The 19,823-nt window shown below is 34.9% G+C and overlaps 1 protein-coding gene across 11 annotated transcripts in view; it reads right to left on the bottom strand.

Moving 5' to 3' along the window:
• Positions 1–19,823, bottom strand: part of DOCK10 (dedicator of cytokinesis 10) — a 335,847-nt gene that overhangs the window by 151,327 nt on the left and 164,697 nt on the right. For all 11 annotated transcript variants that reach the window (XM_031957956.1, XM_031957958.1, XM_031957952.1 and 8 more), the window contains exon 4: positions 4,092–4,174. In XM_031957956.1, the coding sequence (XP_031813816.1) occupies positions 4,092–4,174 (83 nt within the window). The remainder of the gene's footprint in view (positions 1–4,091; positions 4,175–19,823) is intronic.

Genomic DNA, 19,823 nt, shown 5'->3' with positions numbered 1-19,823 from the left:
GAGGTAGTTGCTATTATTATCCCCATTTTACAGATGAGGAAATTGAACCAGACAGGGATTAAGTGATTTGCCTAAGTATCTGAGGTAGAATTTAAGTTGATTATAGGTCCAGAATTCTATCCATTGAACTATTTAAGTTGCTGGTATTGGAAAACTGCTCATTCAAAAATGCCTTATTCCCAAAGCTCTGTGTGTTGAAAACCAGGGAATACAATTTTGAATTAGAATGACTAGAATTAAGTATTAAGAAGAAGGAAATGGCAAACCACCCTAGTATCTTTACTAAGAAAGTCCCAATGACAGTATGGTTCATGAGTTCTGAAGACTTGGACATAATTGAACAACAATAAAACATGTAAAGCAAAAAGCAAATAAATAGTAGAAAAGTTTGGGAGGCCTCCCTCAGTGTGGTGTCTCTTAAAATATTTGTGTCAATGTCCTATAACTGGTACTTTTTCCATACTTTATCATGAAATACAATTTTTAAAAATTCAGCTGATGTAAAAAAAATATAACATCAATGAGAAAAGCATCAAAGCTAGAGAAAGACAACTCAAGGACATGTTGGCCTTCCCTTACTTGTCATGGATGCTCAATTCATGATTGACTATTGATGAAAGGTAGAATTCATTTTATTATCTGTCAGAGCATGAGTCAGTGGGTTGCTATTTATCCATATTTGAAACTGAGCCCCATATGCTCAGAATTAAAATTTTTGGGTCAAGATCCACTTCAAAATCAAGCACTGTGCATGGGAAAATAAATCTCACAGTGGTATAAAGAACAAGTTGCTTATTTTAACACTCTACTACCAGAAAACACCCAAAATTTCTTCTTTTAGTTTAGCATAAGGGGAATACCTTATGAGTAGGGAGAAATAACATAACTTCTCTCTGAGTTACTGTTTCCTCAATTGTCTTTCTAACACTAAAATATAATGATTCTGTGAGGCTAAAAAGGTTAATTTTCTTTACATAAAATACTAAAAATATTGCTTCTAAGAAGAAATTAGTAGCATTTTTTTTTTACATTCTTTCAATACAGAGGCATTTCTTTTTAATACCTAGGTGTCATGATGGATAGAATGCTGGACTGGAGTCAGGAAGACCCAAGTTCAAATCTCACCTATTAGCTATATGATCTTTGGCAAGTTTACCTCAGTTTCCTTACCTGCAAAATGGGGATACTAAAAGCACCTACCTCCCAGGATTGTTGTGATGAAAAAAATCTAAGGTAATAATAAATGTCATAGTCTTCATTTTTTCCCCTTCTGATTATCATTTTCTAACATCTCTGGTTTTCCCTTTAAAAATTCCCTTCAAGAAGATTTTATTACTCTATAGAAAACTTCTTATTCTTGGTATCAAGTGCCTTTAGTTAAATGAGGGGAAACATTCAATAAAGGCCCTAAACAATATTATTTCAATTTTTTAGTCATGTTTCTTAACTGATGAATCTTTCTTGACCATGAGATAAAGATTCACAGTTTTCTATGTTTTTCAAAGTTTATTGTAAATAGTTTCTTTTTGATCAGTGAAATTGAATATTACAAAAATAAAAAAAAATACATCTATCACTGGGCCAGCTCCTCTTTAGTCTAAAAGGTTATCCTCTTATATCTGATGGTCTGATGGTGAGTGGGGTTATTATATATGGCCATCAAAGAATTTAATAGATATAGAGACTCTGGAAGATGAAATGCTTCTACTGTGAATAGGCAACCAGAAATACTCCATCTAGAACTACTTCACATTCAATCTGTTTGCTGTTAAGAACACTGTTCCTAAGACGATTCACTTCCTAGTATATGGAACTATTTTTAGAAAAGGGAAGTCTTCCTCTAGCAAAGAAAAGATTGCCTTTGTACTTGCTGCTGCATATGCCATGTGATAAAATTGAATGAGGAAGTTTGATATAACAGAAAAAAATACAGAAATTGGCTCATGGAATATGGTCACTCATAATGGCTCACTTACATTTACTATGTACCAGGGACCCACCTAACATTGATTGATATGAGGTTAGACACAGAGTAAGAAAAAAAAGTTCATAGTTGCATTTCTTTTTTTTTTAATGGTTAGAAATTTGGCTAAGTTCATTTTATATGCTTTGAACAATGGCTTACAGAATAAAAACCAGAAGTCTCTCAATCTATACTGATGGAATTTTGAGAGATAAAACAACCTTTAAAGACTGGATGCTCTATATTAAACCTATAACAGATTGCTTGCTGTTTTGGGAAGAAAGGAGGTAATGTAGGAAGGGGAAGTAATAGTTAATAGGACTGGAAAAAATAGGCCAGAGTCAGATTGTTGCAAACATTTTATATATCAAACAGAGGAGTTGATATTTGAATATAAAGTCAAGAGGGAACTACTGATATTTCTTGAATAGGGAAATGATATGGTCAAACCTATACTTCAGGAATATCTCTTAGGCAGTTGTATGAAAGATGGATAAAAAAGGGAAAAACTTGAGGCATAGAGAATTTCTATAAGGTTATTGTATTACTACAGACAAAAATCTTTCGGGGAAAAAAATCTCACAAACTTTCTCCTTTGGAATCTTAATCTTCTCCTACTATTTAGAAATAAAGAAAATATAGAATAAAAGGGGCTATCTGGTTAGAACAGGACTCAAATACATATACAAAAGTTCTTGGTTCATCAATGAATGATTGCTTCAAACTCTCTCAAAGCAAAGGCCCCTAAACGAGGGTCTTGCTTCTGTTGTTTCAAAATATAGAAATGAAATGCTAGTGGGTCAAAAAAGAGATACATATCATTGTTTTTTCTGCTATGACTCCATGTCAGAAGGAGAGCTGACATCCTTATGCTCATTCAAATAGCAGTCATTCATTCATCCATACATGAACATCAAATATGAAAGAATAACTATAGACTTGTCTTTAGATAATTTCTGAATTACAAAAGAAAAAAAATGAGAGGAATGAAATGAGTGATAACCCCCACTATATTATCATTGTTACCTTCATCATCATCACTATCATCACCATTAATTGCTATTTGTAGTATTATTATCATCATAACCATAAGTATCATCAACATTATCATCATCACCAGATCACCATCATCTTCATCACCAGCCTTGTTAAAAATTACATAACTAGAAAGAGGCAGAGACAGGATTCAACAGGATTCAAACCCGTTTTGTGAATGTAAATTTGGCATACTTTTTAATGCTTTATTTATTTAAATACTGTATGAGATGATAAAAATAAATAGACAAAAATGAAATAGTCCCTGTCCTCAAGAAGCTATACCATAAATAATAAATAAATCATGTAGATTTTCCTAATAGCTTTTTTTCTCAAGGTAATGAAATTATTAAAGCACCTGAGTTCTAATCACAGCTCTGCTATTCAACTTGGATAATTTATATAACCTCTTTGGACCTCAGTTTTCTCATTTGTAAAATGGGAGATTGTATTATATGATCATTGAAATATCTTCCAGCTCTAGATTTAGGATGTTATGGTCCTTGGATAACATCTGAAAGATGTGCCATAAGCTAAACCCTTGCTGGTGTCATAATCCCTATAAGTGAAGCTGGTGCCAGAGATTTGGAAATAGCAGTTGTTCATTTGTCCTGTTTGCTCTCTTGGGATGTTAATCACATCAAGACATGATGCTAATGATTGATGTCATTTGGTTAACATTTTGCTATCCTAGCACAGAAAAAGGTAAAATCACCAGAGTCTGAATGTTGCCTGGAGGACTCAATCCTTGGCAATCTTTGGCTCCAAGTTTCTCATTCTTGACTCTAGTTTATCTGAGGGTGATAGCTTAAATCAGGGCTATGAAACAAATCAGAATCTCCAACCAAAAGATCACACAGAAGTTTAATGACAATTTTCTCATTCCTTCACCAGACAGATTTCAGAGAATACAGGGAAAAAGCAAACCCAAATACATCACCAGGTCTACATTGTGGTTAGTCATTTAGGCACCTGAAGTTTTATGAATTAATCCACTCCTAGCTCCACGTATGTACAAAGAGACCACACCTCAAATTGTGAATAGGAGTTAAGGCTTAAAAGGGCAAAGATAGGAATTGAAAAAGGCTCTTACTGTGGCAAATGTCGAATGTCTCCAGAATATTTTTCATATTTGTAGTTCACTACATACCACTGGGAACTGTAAAATTTGCAAGCCTAAAAGAAAAGAAAAGAAAAATAATTTTTTTCAGATGAGGTAGAAAAATAGCAAGAGGGACTAAGTCTCTTTATCCTGGATCCTTCATCGTTATTGTGATGCTGGCATATTTATTAGGATGGAGATTCCTTTGGGTGATCATAGACAGCTAAGAGGTGCAGAGAATAGTATAGAACACTATGTCAGGGGACTAATAAGGACGAATTCTCTCCCTTACCAAATGCCTTCAGTGTAATAAAATAATGGTTAATAATAATGGCTAACATTTATATAACATTTACTATGTGCTAGGCACTGTGCTAAATGGTTTATAATCATTATACCATTTGATCCTCATAACAACCATCGATGATAATTGCTACTATTTTCCTCATTTTATAGATGAGAAAAGTGAGGGGTTAAGTGATTTGTGCAAGTTCATACACTTAGCAAGTGTCTGAGATCAGATTTGAAATCAAATCTTCCTGACCCCAGGCCTGGCACTCTCTCCACAGACCCCTAGTTTCTTTGAAATTCCTGGAAGTGTACACTGGAAGGCCTACGAGTAGCTAGAGTGCAGGGCTTTGAGACTTAAAGACCTGAGGTCAAATTTGACCTTAGATTCTTACTAGTTATGTGAGTCTGGGATAAGTCACAGTCTCTATTTGCCTCAGTTCCCTCAGCTGTAAAATGGAGATAATAATAGGTACTTGCCTTACAGAACTATTGTGAGAATCAAATGAGATAATATATAAAGCACTGTTTAATTCACACCACTCTCCCCTTTCTCCTCTTCCCAAACATTTTATAGTCAAGGTAACTGAGGCAAAGAACTTAAGTGCTTTTGTCCAAGACAACAAGGTAGCATATGGCTGAACTGATTTCAACCCAAATTCTCTGGCTACTGTGCCAATAAATTTTCTTTACTTAGGAGTATTTGATATTTCCAGTCAAAATCAAGCCAACCTTCCTCATAAATGCCTGTATTTTTGAGAAGTATTATTTAGATTATTTATTCAATTTCCCCATGTCATAAAAGGTCTAATTTAATCACCCTGAATCATCCCATTTATACTAATGCATAATCTGGCCTCAGAGATAGTTATTCACCAGTCTTCCTTGTCTGTTCTTTCCATTACTTAATGGCAATTAGTTATGAATGATGTTCCTAATATTGAAGCCAAATCTCCTATTTTTATCTCATTCTTTCTTTTCTGACCTCAGTGATTAATCCTTATTCTTTTTATAGTATTCACTTTATATAAATAGTTATTCAGTTTCCTTATTGTCTTATAAAGTAATATGCAGTTTTCTTAACTTTCTTTTCTTGGCTTTACCCAAAGGAAATATCAAAAGGAGAAGAGAAAAACAGATAAAAATACTAAGTTTAATAGATTAAATCAAATAGGTGTAATAGAATAATAATGTTATGAATATTGCTAATTTATATTCCAATTAGAAATTTGAATTAATGATTAAATGTTTATTAAGCTAAATGAAAAGGCAACACTGAATATTTGCTAATAGGAAGGGTGGTTAATGTCAACATTAACTTTAAAATAAGTAAAAATTAAAAAAGCAAAAAAAAATATGAAGGATTGTGATGTGTGAAGATCTATGCAGCAAAAGAAGGGCACATCAAATTAATAAAATCCTAGTTTTATCATGTTTAGAAGTGTTTTCAATTTACAACTGGAAGATCTGGGTTGAGAACTTAACCTTGCCATCAAGACCCTATGAAACTCTGAACAGATTGCCTCATCTTTCTAAGCATCATTTGCCTCATCAATACAATGAAGAGATGGGACTAGGTGCTCTCTTTGCTCCTTATTGACTCTCAATTGATGAGTCTATTGTTGAGCTTTTACAAGGAAACAAGAATACTATTTTTTTCCAGTTAATGTTAACACAATGTTTTCTTGAGATGGAGGGAAGGAGAAAAATATCCAGAATTCAGAGGAGACCATTTAGAATGGAAGTTCAAAATAACCTATTTGGAGCTAAGGAAGGAAGGAATAACTAGGATGATAAGAACCAGTTGCGTTCTACATACTTATAGATCTTTCAGGCAGTCAACACACAATTGAGAAACTGAGGTGATTTGGTGAGAAAAGGAAATTGGCAATCAATGAAGAGAGAAAAAGAGAATCCTTGTATAACAAACCTTGATTGTAGAGAATAGATTATACACTTTACTTTTCTACTTTTAGAGTTAGGGGACAAGAAAAGCGGAAAAGTGATATGTGATAATGCCACATATGACTGTCCACTGGTTTTTGATTTTTTTTAACTTTTTCTTTGTAAGGAAGAAAAAGTACAATGATTAGGGCTTGATATATTGGGAATGATTGATATTTTAAAAAGGGAGGTGATAGAAAAGTATTTTTAAAAGAGAGGAATAAGACAGGGTGGGAGAAGACAGACAAGAAGACATGAGCCCAGAAGAAAAAAAAGGGAGGCTCAAAGGAGGGGAAATACAAATGGTGTAGAAATTGGTATGCTTGAAGGAAACAAAAAGAAAGTGTAGACAGCCATAATGCAATCAAGAAGATGTAATGTTAAAAAACATCAATCTCTCTGGATTTCAGTTTCTTTATCTATAAAAAGGGGAAGGGGATAGACAAATTATCTATGAAGACTCATCTTGCTCTATAGCATGTGATCAAATATTCAGTTTGTTAAGCAAAGTTAGACCCACTCTGCAATTATGTGATTTTTTTATTCTTTTTTCTATCTTTCTTTTTCTTTTTTTTTACTCATAGAGGCAATCTCATTAAAAAACTGAAGGTCTTTCAGGGCCTCAGGGTCACAGTTATGAATATCAATTTTCATTGTCCAGGACCTTCAGAAAGAGTAGGACTCAAAGCTGAATTTTCAATGACTGCCATCCACCACCCTCAGGACATACTCTCAACATTGTTTTATTTTAATACCACATTTGACCCTATTTTCTTGTAATTTGCCTCTTATTCCTGATACTGGAGCATTGGAAAGGGAAAAAAATTATAGTTCTGTTAATTATGCTCTGGTTAATCCAGGTTTATTTTGATTATCTTAGAAGAAACCCAGAATGCTTTCCAAAAACTATAAAAATTTCTTCTTCCAAGTTATGGCATTTGGAAAATGCTATGCATGGAAGCTTATTCTCTGTTCTTTGTCACAGCCCACATGCTTTCACTAAGAAGATCATTAAATGCTATCATAATTAAGACAACAACTCCTCTTTGTCCAGAAACCAAGTTGATCCAGCCCATTATAAATTCATGCTCTTAGTCTCCCCCCTTCCCTCCCCTTGCCTCATAATCTCTTCAAGGAAACTTTATCTGCCTTCTTGGTTGTTTTGACCTTATCTTCCTCGGATGTTTTGACTTCACAGAATGTACTTTACCCCAGTTAGTTCAGCTACATCATCAGTCCCTTATTTCTTCCTTTCTTCTTTCCTTCCTGTCTCTGTCTCTGTCTCTCTCTCTGTCTCTCTCTCTCTCTCTCTCTCTCTCTCTCTCTCTCTCTCTCTCTCTCTCTCTCTCTCTCACACACACACACACACACACATACATACATACAATCCAGGTTAATTGACTTGCCCAGGATCACACAGCTAGTAAATGTCTGAGGGCAGATTTAAACTCAGATCCTCCTGGCTCATGCTCTATTTACTACGCCACTTAGGTGGTCCATTAGTTACTTTCTAATGTTTCTCTCCAGCACTGAGGGATACTCCAGTCTGATTCAATGAGAAAAAGAGAACATCAGAGACAATGACTTTTCCTACTCACTGACTTTTCAAGTCAGAGCAATCTCAAACTTCATATTTCCACTTTGGGTACATTTGCAGAGGTGTACTGAAGCCAGCTTGAACTATCTTTCAAGAGTTGATCATTAAATTTTTACTGAGCATTTATACCTTGGGCATTGGACAAATGCTGTAGATAAAGGCTAGATCTATTATTGTGATTGTCTAAATTTAAGGAAGTAATGGAGAAAATGGTAATAGTGTTGATTAAAATTAAAAGCATGATTCCCCCCCCCCCCCGGAGTTGGTTGCTATATATTTACCAATATACTCTTGATCTGTGAGTTACAGTGGAGGCAAAATAGAAGAAAGGAAAGTCAAGTCAAGGCAATTCTCAGAAGGAAAGTCTCTAACAAAGATGGAATCAGAAAATCTGAATTTAAATCTGACTTTGGACTATTTGCTTCACTTTTTCTCTATAGAAACATGTTATTCACTATTTCTCTATAGAAAGTCAATGAGATGCATTGGACCAGATGACTTAAAGTCTCTTATAACTCCAAGATTATGACCTTATCATATATCTTGATCTATGAGAAAAATATAGGAAAAGACAAGGTTGTAAAAAAGCATTAAACTCTAAAATATGTCTGAAAATAAGGTTCTAATAACAAATTGCAGATCAATTGTCTTTATACATCAGAGGAGGAGTTTCCACATAAATGGGATCATAGATCTAGGTCTTTTAAAAAAATCAGGCATAGGAATGAGTATAGAGCAAAGTCACTAATCCATGAAGGCATTAGAGTTAGATCTAGTAGATTCTGGGCTTCTGATAGAAGTGGATCCAACCTTAAAAGAGTCCAAGGTCTCTAGATTTAGAACATGAAATTATTTTCAAAGGTCATCTTGTCCAAACCCATCAGATCAAATCAAATTTCAAAAGGATTTATTGCAAATTTATTCTATGATGGGCACCATGGCAGGTATTGGTGACACAAGGAAAGATCCAAACAGTTTCTGTCCTCAAAAGCTAACATTCTAATGCAGAGGATAGAATGGAAATAATTAGGTCTATACCAGATTTTTGCAAACTAAAAGGAAGATTATCTTAGAGGGGAAGGCCCTGAGAGATGGGGCACCAGAAAAGATCTCCTGTACCTAATGAGATTTGAACTTAAACATGAAGGGCTCCCTGTAAGGTAGTAGTCTAGGGGTGAAAGTTTCATCATTCCACTCATGAAGGACAAAGGTACAATGAGAAGAGGCAGAAGGTCAGGTTGGAGGAGGAGTTCCTTATAGACCAACATTACTGGGTCACAGATTGAGAGGAGGGGAATAAAGAAAATTGGAATGGTATAGAAGGGACCACAGAATAAAAAATATAACTACAAAATAGAAAATGTGTATTATTAAGTAATGAGGTGACACAGTAGCTAGAACATTGGACTTGGAAATTAGAAAGGACTAAGTTCAACCTCTGCTTCAGACATTTAGTAGCTATGTTACTCTTGGTAAATCATTTAACAGCTTTGTGCCTCAGATCCCTCATTTGTAAAAATGATTTAATAATATTATCTACTTCACAGGATTGTTGTGAGGATCAAATGAATTCATATATGTAAAGTCCTTTGCAAGACCTAAAGAGCCTATATACATGCTTGATGTTATTATTATTATTATTATTATTATTTTATTCTGGATGGAAATTTACTGAATAGTGAGGGAGATTTTGGCCAGAATTGTGTTTTAGGAAAATCACTTTGGTGGCCAAATGGAACATGAATTAGGGTGAGGCGAAACTTAAGGGACAGAGAGACCAATAAGTCCAGATAAGCAATAATGAGGCTATAGTTGTGTGACTGTAGAGAAGGGATCATATACCAGAGATGTGAAGTTAGAAACCACAATGAGGAAAATAAGACTCATAGAGTTTAATTGACTCCCCCAAGGTCACCTCAACGTTAAGTATCAGAGACAGAATTTGAATTCAGAATTAGTGACTCTACCAGTACAACATATTGTATCTACCCTTTAAATCTTGCATTTCCACTTTCTACACAGATAGCCACAGATGGGAGTTTCAGTTTCACCCCCAGAGAGACAAGCCTTTTAAAGCAGAATGTACCAAATATAACATGTAATATACACTTAATAAATATATGCTGAATGAATGAATGTTTTATTACCCAATTTAAATAATGACATAACTTTTCCCTCAGAAATGAGGAAAGATGATAACCATGGAAGCAGCTGAAAAAATAGGACATTTCAAAATAGAGTAAAAAAACTTAAAAGGACTTAAAAAAAATTCCAACCCCAAATCAAACCCTAGAATGAAAGGCATATTTTCAAATGAGGCTATACATGTAAAGGATGAATGATCCTTCAATTGTTCTTTTATATTTTTTAAAAGACATAGGTTGTGGTTACTTAGTTTGATGGCAAGAATTATTAATTATTATAAGAATCAAAGTATGGAAGATTACTGAAAGAATCAAGAAATATGAATTGCTTTAATGTCATTTGTAAAGAGACAGCAGGATTAGAGGGATAGATTACATAGAAATATGAACTGATATGTTATAGATCTGACAAATAGTTGCACTTTGGGGATATATGCTGGAAACCATATTTATTTGAATGACAACGTATTTCAAATCAGATTCTATTGTCAGGAATCTTACAAGGAAAAGATACTTGGTATCTATTGCTACTTAAAACAGTGGCAATGCTAAAAGAGAGAAACCTAAACAATAACAAGCAATTAAATCGTTGCAAGTAAATTGTAAATGGTTTACTAGCAAATATATCGGGTATTTTTAAGATGTGCTTTGAAGGAAATGAGACGGCTGATTCCCATTTGGGAAGAATCTGTGAAGGAGTGCAATCCAGTCCTTAGGTGGTAATATTTCTATCAGAAATGACTGACAATTTGACAAATCTATGTAGCTGATTTCCAATCTGCCATTAAACATTTGTTTATTACCTTTACAAGTTCCTGTAATAGTACTTCATAATAAAACTAATAGCTAATATTTATGTATTACTTTGTTTGGCAGAGTGTTTTACATAGTCTCATTTGATTCTCATATCAATTTTGTGAAGTATGTGCTATTTATGTCCATTTTATAGGTAATAAAATTGGGACTCATGGAGGTTCAATGACTTGTTTAGCTAATATTGTCTGTTGCAGAATTTGAACTCAGTTCTTGAGTCTGTCTAGTGTTCCATCCAGTACATCTTATTTCTTCTGATTCATCATAGAATAATTAGTCAATAAACAATTAAGTTCTTACTATGTGCCCAAGATAGACAGCGAGGTGGCACAATAAATAGAGTTCAGGGGTTGGAATTAGGAAGATTCCTTCCTGAGTTCAAATATGGCCTCAGACACTAATTAACTGTGTGACCCTGAGTAAGTCATATAACTCTACTTGCCTCATTTCCCTCATTTGTCAAATGAGCTGGTGAGGGAAATGGAAAACCCCTCCAATATTTTTGCTAAGAAAATTCCAAATGAAGTCATGAAGAGTTGGACATGACTGGAAAATGACTGAACAACAGTGAAACAACAACATGCCAAGATAAGCACTAGAGATAAAAAGAGAGAGAGAGACCCTGTTCTCAAGGAGTTTACTGTTTAATGGGGGAAACGACATGCAAACAACTATGTACAAACAATCTACAAACAGGATTAATTGGAGATAATAGTGGGAAAGCACTATTATTGAAAGGGGCTTTGGAAAAGTCTTCCTATAGAAGATAGGAAGTTAGCTGAGACTTTAAGGAAGGCAGGAAAGCCAAGAGGCAGACACAAGGAGAGAGAATGTGTTATAGGTATCATGGACAACTACTGAAAATGCCCAGAGATGGATATGGAGCATCTCATTTGAGGAATAGTGAAGAGGCTAGTACCACTTGGATATCTGGGTACCTTGGGGGAAGTCAGGGGAAATAGGTATAAAAACTCTGGAAATATAGAGGAGAAAACAGATTATGAAGAGCTTTGAAAATTAAATAAAGGGTTTTGTATTTAATTCTGGAAGTGATAAGGAGAGTCAGTGGACTTTATGGAGTAGGCGAGGAACATGGTCAGAACTGTAGGAAAATCACTTTAGTGGTTAAACAGAAGATGGACTGTATTGGGGAGAGACTTGAGGCAGGCAAATTGTTTTCCCTTTTTCCCCTTTTGGACCCCCCTCCCACACCCCAAGCCCCAAAGCATGCTATTGCGGGTGAGAGGTAATGAGAGTGCAGAGTAGAGGCAGTGTCAAAAGAGAGAAGGGGGCATATGTCAAATATATTATAAAGATGTTCTTAGGCTCTTCAAGGCTATTCCAGTAGAACTTTAGCTCTGACAGTTCCAACCAATCAGGAAAGCTTTTGAGTTTGTTCTAGTAATGATTCATATGCATGTTATTCAAGCATTAGCCTAGTTAGATGTAAAGCTTACTGATGGTAATGATTTGCTTTGCTTTTTTTTTCAGCTACTCAAAACAAGAACTAAAATTTTTTAAAAATTGAAAACTTAAAACAGCAATTAAAACAAAGATTTCCAATCTCAGTTATGTAAAGCTTTCTTTTTCCTTGTAAAGATCCTTCTTTCCCACCTCCTCCCCACTTCCACTCTCTTCTCTTTCCAACCCCTCCCTCTGCCCCCTTCCTTTACCCTCTCTCTCTTCCTCCCTTCCATCCCTCTCTCTCTCCTTCCCTTTCTTCCTCCCATCCCCTCTCTCTTCCCTTCTTTCTTTTTTCCTTCCTTCCTTCCTTCCTTCCTTCCTTCCTTCCTTCCTTCCTTCCTTCCTTCCTTCCTTCCTTCCTTCCTTCCTTCTTTCCTTCCTTCCTTCCTTCCTTTCTTCTTTCCCTTCTTTCCTTCCCCAGGCCTGGACTCAGGAGAAGCTGAAGTTAAAATCTGGGCTCAGACACTAGTTGTCTCACTTGGCCAAGTCACTTAATCTCTTTTTATCTCAGCATCCTCAACTGTAAAATGGTGATAATAATAGTTTTTAGTTGTTATGAAGATCAAATGAGCTAATATTTGTAAAGCACTTAGTGCAGTGCTTGGCAGCCAGTAGGTACTATATTAAATATGTATTCCCTCCCCATCCCCCAGATTCCACCCATCTCTATCTCTAGTAGGGGTAACACTATCTCTAGTAGTGATAGACTTAGATTACAAGGTATGTAGACTTTAGTGATTTTAGAAGTAGAGTTCTAAACTGCTTTCCTTTCTTAAAGAAAAAAAAACAGTTACTTTAAAGGTCTGAAATTTTGTTGGTGTAGGTTTTTCATCTCTCTATATGAGGTCATAACTCCCTACACTGTAGTAAGATTATCTTGAAAAAGTCCTATGATCTAAGCACAAAAAGCCATGGGTTTCTCCAGGCTGATCCTGCTATGATAAATACACTACCTCCTGTAAGATTTGTACCACAAGACTTTCTATTTTGGAAGGATCTATCAGAGTATTCTCTTTATGACCTTTGAGAACCAAGGGTTATTTCCACGTCTCAATGAGGTATCAGACTTGGATTTTTCATTTTTAGGTAATAACTTTATAATGACTCATTCAGGAATTTAAACCTGAAGTGGAATCTGGTTTGAATTGTTTTCCCCCCTCAGAACAGTAATCTAAGTTGCCATTTAGAAATCTTCATTATATCCAGATTTACACAGAAATGCAATTCAGCTTTCAACACATTAATTCCTGAAACCATCTTAGCCACTATGGACTTCTTTCAAAATCATCTACCCTCTATCATGTCTGAGTCTGCCCTAGGAATATATCCTAATCCCTGACCCTCCAGTCAATTTCTTGGCTAGATTCCATAGGGAATTGTTCAGAGCAGTTGAACAATTGACTGAGGTGAGATTCATTGAAATCCTGTGATCCTCCTTCCTTCTTAAAGTAATCAAATTGGGTTCACAAATTGTGATTAAGTTCTTAAGCTCAAACCAAAGGTTTTCTTATTCTACACTTCACAAGTCTCTGGTTTGTACATCTGTGTTTTCATTCACTCGTTGCCAAACATTGTACAACTGTTTTCACTATGGAGAAGAGAAAGCCGATTTAGAAACTGTGCAGTGCTTCAAGTCTGGAGGTTTAAGTATTCATTTGAAGAGCAGGGTGTGTGAGGAACTGCATGGTGGGAAGAAAGGGGGAGTGGAATTTATGGATAGAAATGAATTTTTTCCCCAGCTCTGATAATGAAAAAGGTCAAGGGTTTTCTTTTCAATTTTCTTATCCATTCTTTCCAGGTATATTTTATTCTAATATGAATTGGAAAGAAAATGAAGGTTGGACTCTTTCATTTGAAGAATGCTCCTATTGTGGGACAATCTATATTCTTGTAGCATATAAACATCTTCCAAGCAGCAATCACTTAGGATGTGGGATTTGAAGTCCTAGGACGTGAGTTAAACTGTCCTACCTGTGTGATTTTGAGTAAGTCATTTAACTTCTCCAAGATTCAATTTTCTCACTGCTGAGATCCCAACTGGCTCTTAACTTGATACCATGGCCTTTGGTAAATCATCTTCTAATTAAAAAAATTAGCACATCCTTTAAAAATAAAAATCTTTAGCTTTATGCTAAAACTTCATTTTTAAAACAATATTATCAAAATAAAAATCTTCCAAACATAATCCCAAAGAATGGTTTTTACCACCAAATTAGGAGGATTTTTGAAAAAAATCTTTCAGCAAGAAACAAACATCACCTGGAAAACATTTTCTGAAGCAAGGGGAGGGAGTGTGTTAAATCTATGGAAAATATGCCAGGATGCTGAATTGGTAATGTGTATGCCAGGCTTCTTTTATGGGCTAGGAGTTGTATAGGGAAGGAAGAATATTGAATGGGAGTTTCTGTGGTCTGAGTTTTGGCCAAACAAGTTTTCTGTGCATCTGGGCTAAAGGAAATCCATCCTTGTGTAGGATCCTGTTTTTTGGGCTCATCTTGAATATCAGCATCATTACAAAATGAGCACAATTAGCCCCACCCCCATGCCCCAAATGGAGCTTCATTCCTTTATCGCTAGGTCCGTGTAAGAAAAAAGGAAGCCTTTTTTTTTTTTTTTTTAAAAGTCCCTGTTCCAATTTCTGCAACATTTTTGTGGTAGTTTATTTTACAGTTGAGATCAGATCACTTAGTGTAAAGAGCCCTGAACAAAAGCTTTTTGGTTAACACGAGGCTTTCTTTATTTTGACATGTTCAATAAATTGCCTAGAGTAACACAGAATGCCAGCTTAATTGTTTACACTGCAAAAATTACAAATATTTCTAGTGTTTTTCCTAAGACAAGATGAATCAACATCTAATCACAAGGAGCTCATTCAGACACCTTAAAGGGATAATGTTAAATGTGTAAAATAAAACAAACTTAAAAGACTTCTGGCCAATTCCACCTGCAAGCCACTTTAATATGTTTAGGCCTACATTGTTAAATGATGGTATTAAGAAACACATTTGGTGTTTGGTAGTGAATAAATGCACAAGCCAGAGATGCATATTAAAGTGAGAAAATTTTGACAACATGGTGATAGAAATAGTCAAAATCATTGCAGAGATATATCAGTGATGATAATATTGAGATAATAATTCTAATCACATAATGGAATATGCCAGAGAAAGAAACAGCTATTATAATCTTAATGATTAATTACTTTCTGGGATGTGTGTAAGGGGATTATTATTAGTAACCACCAGGAATTACAAGCAAATATCCTTTTGGTAGAACTTAGCCCATTAGAATTAAAGTTAGATTTTTCATCTAACATTCTTTCACAAAAATCTACCTCCAGTAATTCTTTCTGTCTCAAAACATCCTCCACACAACGACCAAATTTCTAAAGTTTGACAGTGATACTCCTCTTTTCAATGAACTCCAATGTCTCCCTAGAGTCAAATATGAATGCCTTTCTGGGCAATTAAAGGCTTTCTGAACCATTATCCATCCTATCTTCCCTGACATATTTTATTCTCCTTTGTTTTTATTTGGTTCTTTTCCGTCATGTCTCAATCTTCATGACCCCATTTGGGGTTTTCTTGTCAAAGATACTGGAGTGGTTTGCTATTTCCTTCTCTACCTCATTTTACAGATGACTAAATGGAGGTAAACAGGGTCACATATTTGGGAAGTATCTGAGCCCAATTTTAAACTCATTAATATGTCTCCCAAATTCCAAGCTCATTGTTTACCAGTGGATACACTGTACCACTACCTGCCCTACTCTTCTTTAGTCTATCTATACTAGCCCTGCTACTTTTTTACACCTGATATTCCATCTTGTACCTACTTAGCTTTATTTACTTTGTCTACTTAGCTTCTCCTCACATTTTTCTCTTAGGATCCCTAATTTCTTTTAAAGCTGAACTCAAATATACTATCTACAATAAGCCTTTCCTGATTCCTCAGCCATTAGAGTCAGTTCTGCTAAATTATCTTATATTTGTTTTTGCATATATTTAATATAGACTTTAAAATGTATATATTTCCTATAGTAGGCTGTTAGTTTCTTGAGAGAAAAGACTTCCACTTTTGGACTTGTTTTTGAGGGCTTACTATAGTGTCTAACACATATTAAGTGCTTAATAAATGCTTGATGATTGAGTAATTAGCAGATTGAGATAGTGATATCACTTTTCTATTCAAAATCATTCATTAGCTAAACAAAATCTATTGGATAGCATTCTAAGTGTTCTTCAATATGGCACCCTCTTTCTGTTCCAGGTTTATCTCATACAGGGTGTCCCTACAAACTCTTGACTCCAGCCATATATACATATAAACTTTTTATTATGCTCTTACCTCTTAACTAAACTGTCATTCATTTTATTCTTTACCAAATAGTTTTCTATTCATTCTTTAAACCCTAATCTAAAGGGGACATTATCGATGGACCCTTTGTTGATTTTTATAGTCCTACTTCATTCAAATTGAACCACTAGGACAATTACCTATTCGTTTATTATTGTACTTATGTGTGAATCAAATCATCATATGGAAATTTAAGACCCATGGAGACAAGGATATGTCTTAAGTTTTGTACAAGCACACTTAATGATTTTGGCAAGTTAGTAGCATGATTTGTAGCAGAAAGATCAGTGCTCTTAGAGAGAGAGGATCTGAATTACAATCTTGCTCTTCACATATATGAACCAATCACTAGAAAGCTATGGTCAGTAGATAGAAAAGACATTGATAGTAAGCTGATACTCTCTGGATTAACCAAGAAATATTTGTGGGTTTGTTTTTGGCAAGCTTTTTAAATCAAATAAAAGGGGTTAGGACCCCTCTTAATCAATTTGACAAAAGAATCAATAAAAGTGATAAGGAAGAAGGGGCAAATGCCACAAGAAAATAATTACAATTAAGTGCTTGTTGGAAGCAACTAGATGGCACAGTAAATAAAACACTGAGGCTAGAATCTGGCATCAGACAATTACTAGTTTTGTGACTCTGGCCAAGTCACTTAACTTTTGTCCTCCTCAGTTTCTTCATTTGTAAAATATGAATAATATTAGCACCTGCATGCAGGTTGTTGTGAGGATAATAGAAGGTAGTATTTGTTGAGTGCTTTGCAAACTTTAAACTGACTATACTGATTCTTAGCTCTACCAACAGTGCAGGAATAACTGTTTCCTCAAAGCCCTCCAACATTGACTATTTGGCTGTGAAATGATTCCATTGTTTAAATGAATTCTGGCATCTCCTTCTGGCTCAGGAATAGAAGTGAGAATGCTTTCTGAAGGCATGTTAACATTTTAAAATTCAACTTTCATTTACTGTGTGTTGGAGCAAACTTTTTCAGTAGGAGGGTAGAATATTCTAAAAATATCATGGAAGTTAAAGAGAAAGCAATGACATTGTATATATAATCAGAAGACAGGTTCAGATCTCACTTAGAATTTTAGTAGCCATGTAGGCCCTCAACTGTAAAACTGAGATATAAATACTAATAACACTACCCACTTTTGCATATAGCTGAGTGTTATTTAAATGTGAGACTATTATTAAACAAAGATTTACTCTACATATTTATCTTCAAAGGTTTGTTTGTAAGGAAATTGCTGGTTTAATCATGGTTATGAAGTTGCTTGTTAAGCTCTGATTTACTTATATTGTGGTGTCAAGGTCTTGCTGGCTCTGAGCAAAGACCAAAGACCATGCTTTTGGGGAGGGTTTTATTTATCTTTTTAAAGATTTCTAGAAGGAGGACATGGATTTTTAATCTGGACCTCCAAAGTGGATTGTAAATAGACATAAGACACTTGGAAGCTTTAATATTATGATAATTGCATTTCAATATAATTGGTTTCTTTTGCAATCCTATGTTTTTTATTTTACTCATTTAAACTTGTATCCTGATTTTTTTTTCTTTTTTACATTGTAATCATTGTTTTGCTTTCTTGACTGTGCTTCCTTCTGTCTTCATGAGTTCATGTAGATATTTCTGTGATTCTCTTTATTTGTCTCATTCATCATTTCTTACAGAAAAATATTCTATTACATTCATATACTATAATTTGTTTATCCATTTTCTATTTGATAGGCACCTGCTTTGTTTCCAATTCTTTGTTATCACAAAAAATTGGTACTATAAATATTTTGGTGTACATGGGGATTTTCTTCTTATTAGTGGCCTTTTAGGTGTAGATGCCTAGCAATAGAATTTCTGGGTAAACAGGTATGGACATTTTAGTTATTTTATTTGCATAATTGCAAATTCCTTTCTAAAATTTTTGAACTTATTCATAGGTTCGGCAACAGTGTAATGTCTATATTTCCACAATCCCTCCAACATAGATTATTCTGTTGCAAAGACATAAGAAATGATCATGATTCCAAAGAAAAGCTATGGAAAGAAATCCCCTTTCCACTCCTTTGCAGAAATGGGAAGTTTACAACTTTACATATTTTCAGATTTTTGATGTATTGAATACTTCCATTGATTTTTTTCCTCTTTTTTTGTCTTTAAAAATATAAATTGTCATATGGATAGATATTTGGGAAGGGAATTGGAAAAGGGATATTGGGAGAAACTATGCTACTGTTAAAAAAAAAAGACCTCAATAAAAACTTATTTAAAAAAAAAAAGGTTCTGAGAAGAGGCTCATCGATATCATTGGACTCTCCAAGCTTTCCATGACATATATACACATAAAAAGATTAAGAACTCCTGCTCTAATACAGAAGTCAGATATCATAGAGGGAGGTTGTCAAGGAATAGTTTCCTTCATGCTTTAGACTCTGTCGTCAATTCTTTCACTTAAGAATTTAAAACTGGGCCTATGATAATATAAAAGAAAGCTGGTGACTCCTCACCCCCCTTCTCCTATGTCGCCAATTTTCCCTTAGAACAGTGCCTGTTACATGGTAGGCACTAATACATGCTTGTTTATTCATTGACTGACTGATTGGTAGTATTGGATTTCCAAAACTCCCACACAATTTCCCTCCTGACTGTAAGCATGACTGAGCATGTGTGACCAAGAATGATTATGTAATTTCTAGGTTTGGAAAAGTTACCTAATTGACCTCCAGATGCTTTCTCCCTGTCCTACCAGTACTGGCTAAATGTAAGGATTTTTTTTTTTTGCCTCCCTTCATGGGATCAGGAGTAGGTAGCCTCTTTAATTTTCCTGCCATGGAAGATTAAGTCTGGATGCTAGTTTCATTCTTTCTCCTTGTCTCTGGCAACTATGGCGCCTGGTAAAGAGTACGGACTTTAAAAATGTTGATTGATTCTTGCTTTAGTCAACTGCTAATTTCCTACTATTGGCCTGTGCCTCGTGACAAGGAGGTTTAAAAATAAACACCCTATATGACCTGTTCCTGATTAGCCCATTTGCTAACTAGTTATTTCAGGGTAGTTAGGCCCGGGATTCCTGCCTTCTTGATTCTTTCTCATTTCCTCATCCCATTCATCTATCT

Source organism: Sarcophilus harrisii, chromosome 3 (genome assembly GCF_902635505.1).
Source record: "Sarcophilus harrisii chromosome 3, mSarHar1.11, whole genome shotgun sequence".
Taxonomy (NCBI): Eukaryota; Metazoa; Chordata; class Mammalia; order Dasyuromorphia; family Dasyuridae; genus Sarcophilus; species Sarcophilus harrisii.
This window is presented reverse-complemented; position numbering and strand designations above follow the sequence as displayed.